This window comes from Pteropus vampyrus, unplaced genomic scaffold, assembly GCF_000151845.1.
Source record: "Pteropus vampyrus isolate Shadow unplaced genomic scaffold, Pvam_2.0 Scaffold143, whole genome shotgun sequence".
NCBI classification, from domain to species: domain Eukaryota; kingdom Metazoa; phylum Chordata; class Mammalia; order Chiroptera; family Pteropodidae; genus Pteropus; species Pteropus vampyrus.
The window spans coordinates 208,766-210,797 of NW_011888924.1; the positions used below are offsets into that span (position 1 = coordinate 208,766).

The 2,032-nt window shown below is 48.9% G+C and overlaps 1 protein-coding gene across 1 annotated transcript in view; it reads right to left on the reverse strand.

Annotated features, from left to right (window-relative positions):
• Positions 1-2,032, reverse strand: part of ARSG (arylsulfatase G) — a 92,327-nt gene that overhangs the window by 23,815 nt on the left and 66,480 nt on the right. The window contains exon 8 of the mRNA XM_023535653.1: positions 569-749. Coding sequence (XP_023391421.1) covers positions 569-749 — 181 coding nt within the window. The remainder of the gene's footprint in view (positions 1-568; positions 750-2,032) is intronic.

Below are 2,032 nucleotides of genomic sequence, written 5' to 3' on the forward strand. Positions count from 1 at the left end.
GATTCACTCTTTCTGTACCAGGCTGGTGGTGCCACCTCCTTCCCATCTCCCCTTTAGGGCAAGTAGACATCTACATGCCTTTCTTGGGGTCATGTGATTGCCAATGAAATGCTAGCTTCACACAGCCACCCCTGGGACAACTGCCCTACCCCCATGGATGGATTAATTACAGCTCAAAGGATGACCTATTCCCTCCCATGAGCTCGGACCCAGGCAGAAGGAAACCCGGCCTGCAGCCCGCCCCCTGCTGCTGCTCTCTCTCCCTTCAGCAGACAGTGCCACCAATCAGCACTGAGGGCCATGAAACCCACCGAGTCCCCTCTTCACTCAGACATTAACTCAGAGGATGGCTTCAAAAGACTCCGCTGCCCAGCGCTTTAACTTTCACGTGCAGTTGCCTCTAGACTGATCCCTGCTGCTACATTCGGAGCTTTGGAACTGCCTGAGGACACCTGGGAAAGGCAGCTGGTGAATGAGGTCTCTCTCTTCCTGAAGTCTCTAACCACTCAAGCCTCCATGATTTTCTTGCTCTAAACCCCAACATCTAAAAGTTGTTCGGGTCTCATACCTTAACAAGGCGGTGCTGCTGACATTGACGGGGACTCTGCCAGGCCAGTAAGCCACAGCCGGGACCCGATGCCCTCCTTCCCAGGTAGTCTGCTTGGCTGAACTTCCCCCTGAGAAAGGACAGGAAGCAGTTGGTTCTTTGACTGACAACTCAGGTCTTCTCTTGACCTCGGAGCTAGCCTCTGGGACAACGGCCCCTCTATAAGAGGACTCTCCGAGAGTTTCTGATGGTTATAGCAAAGGAATGACTTCTTTTAGTAACCATCCATTTTCATTCAACTAGTTCATATCTTTCATTCTGTGCTTTTATTTCACTGGCCTCAACATACGTAAGCCGTTGCCTCAGTCACCCTTTATTCAATCACGTGACTTTATTTTTCGCACCTCACATTGTCCGGCTTATTGATTTGCTTATTGCGCATTTCCACACCATGAGATTTCATTGGTCTTTGGCACCCAAGACGTAGGTGCTTAACAAATGTTTGTTAAATACATGAACTTGTCTTCCTACTGATCACAATGTGATTGCCTGTTTAGGATGAAAAAATACAATTATTTGAGAAGAGAGAAAAGCAGAAACTTTCCCAGCTATTTGATCTGCCCAACGCCCAACAACTGATCTGGCATGGATTTTATTGTTGTATTTTGTTTTGTTTTGCTTTGCTTTGCTTTCTTTTCCCTTGAATTCATGAGTTGTTCTCATGTTGTGGAGACAAGCATTAGTAATAGCTCTGACCTCCTGCCTCTCGGGGGGAGGTAAGAACAATCCATGTGCAATCTATGAATTTCCACTTTGGTAACTAAAGGAATTCTTTTTGAAACCACTAAGTCAAAAATGACCACCAGGATAATGATGACCAGCGGGCTGGAAGAGATGAGGTCATGCTTTATGGAAACATCCTGAATACATGTTGCGTCGAATTAGCCATGACCATCCCCACCACTCCCACACACACCCCACCCTCATCCTGGCTGAGCCAAGGATTCCACAAACTTAGCGTGTAGAAAGCCCTGCCAAAGCAAACATGTATGTGGCTCACACACGCCGCGGTCATGCAACTTCCTGGCTTGGACGGCGTGGACGCGAAAGCAATGGTGAGGAGAAAGGGCAGCGAGGCCAAGGCTCCTGTCCTCTGCACTCGCACCGCCCCTTTGATGTCCCTGACCTAGGACGCCACACCGGAAATGCTCAGCCTTCCTGGGATTTTCTCAGAACCAGCTCTGGGGTCCTCCAAGTGTGGAAGCAAGAAACGAAAGAACTCCCCTCATAAGAACGTTCACATTTGGGGGTGCGGGGCTCTTGAAACCAAGTGGAGTCGTGCAGGCTGAATAGGAAGCTCTTTGTCCTGGCCCAAGAGTTATCAAATACGTTCTTCCCATCGAGAGCCACACTTTCCGTAAATACATGCAAAGCCCACTCCCAATTCCATGGAACAGAGAATCCAGAACTGCAGAAAGGACGAAA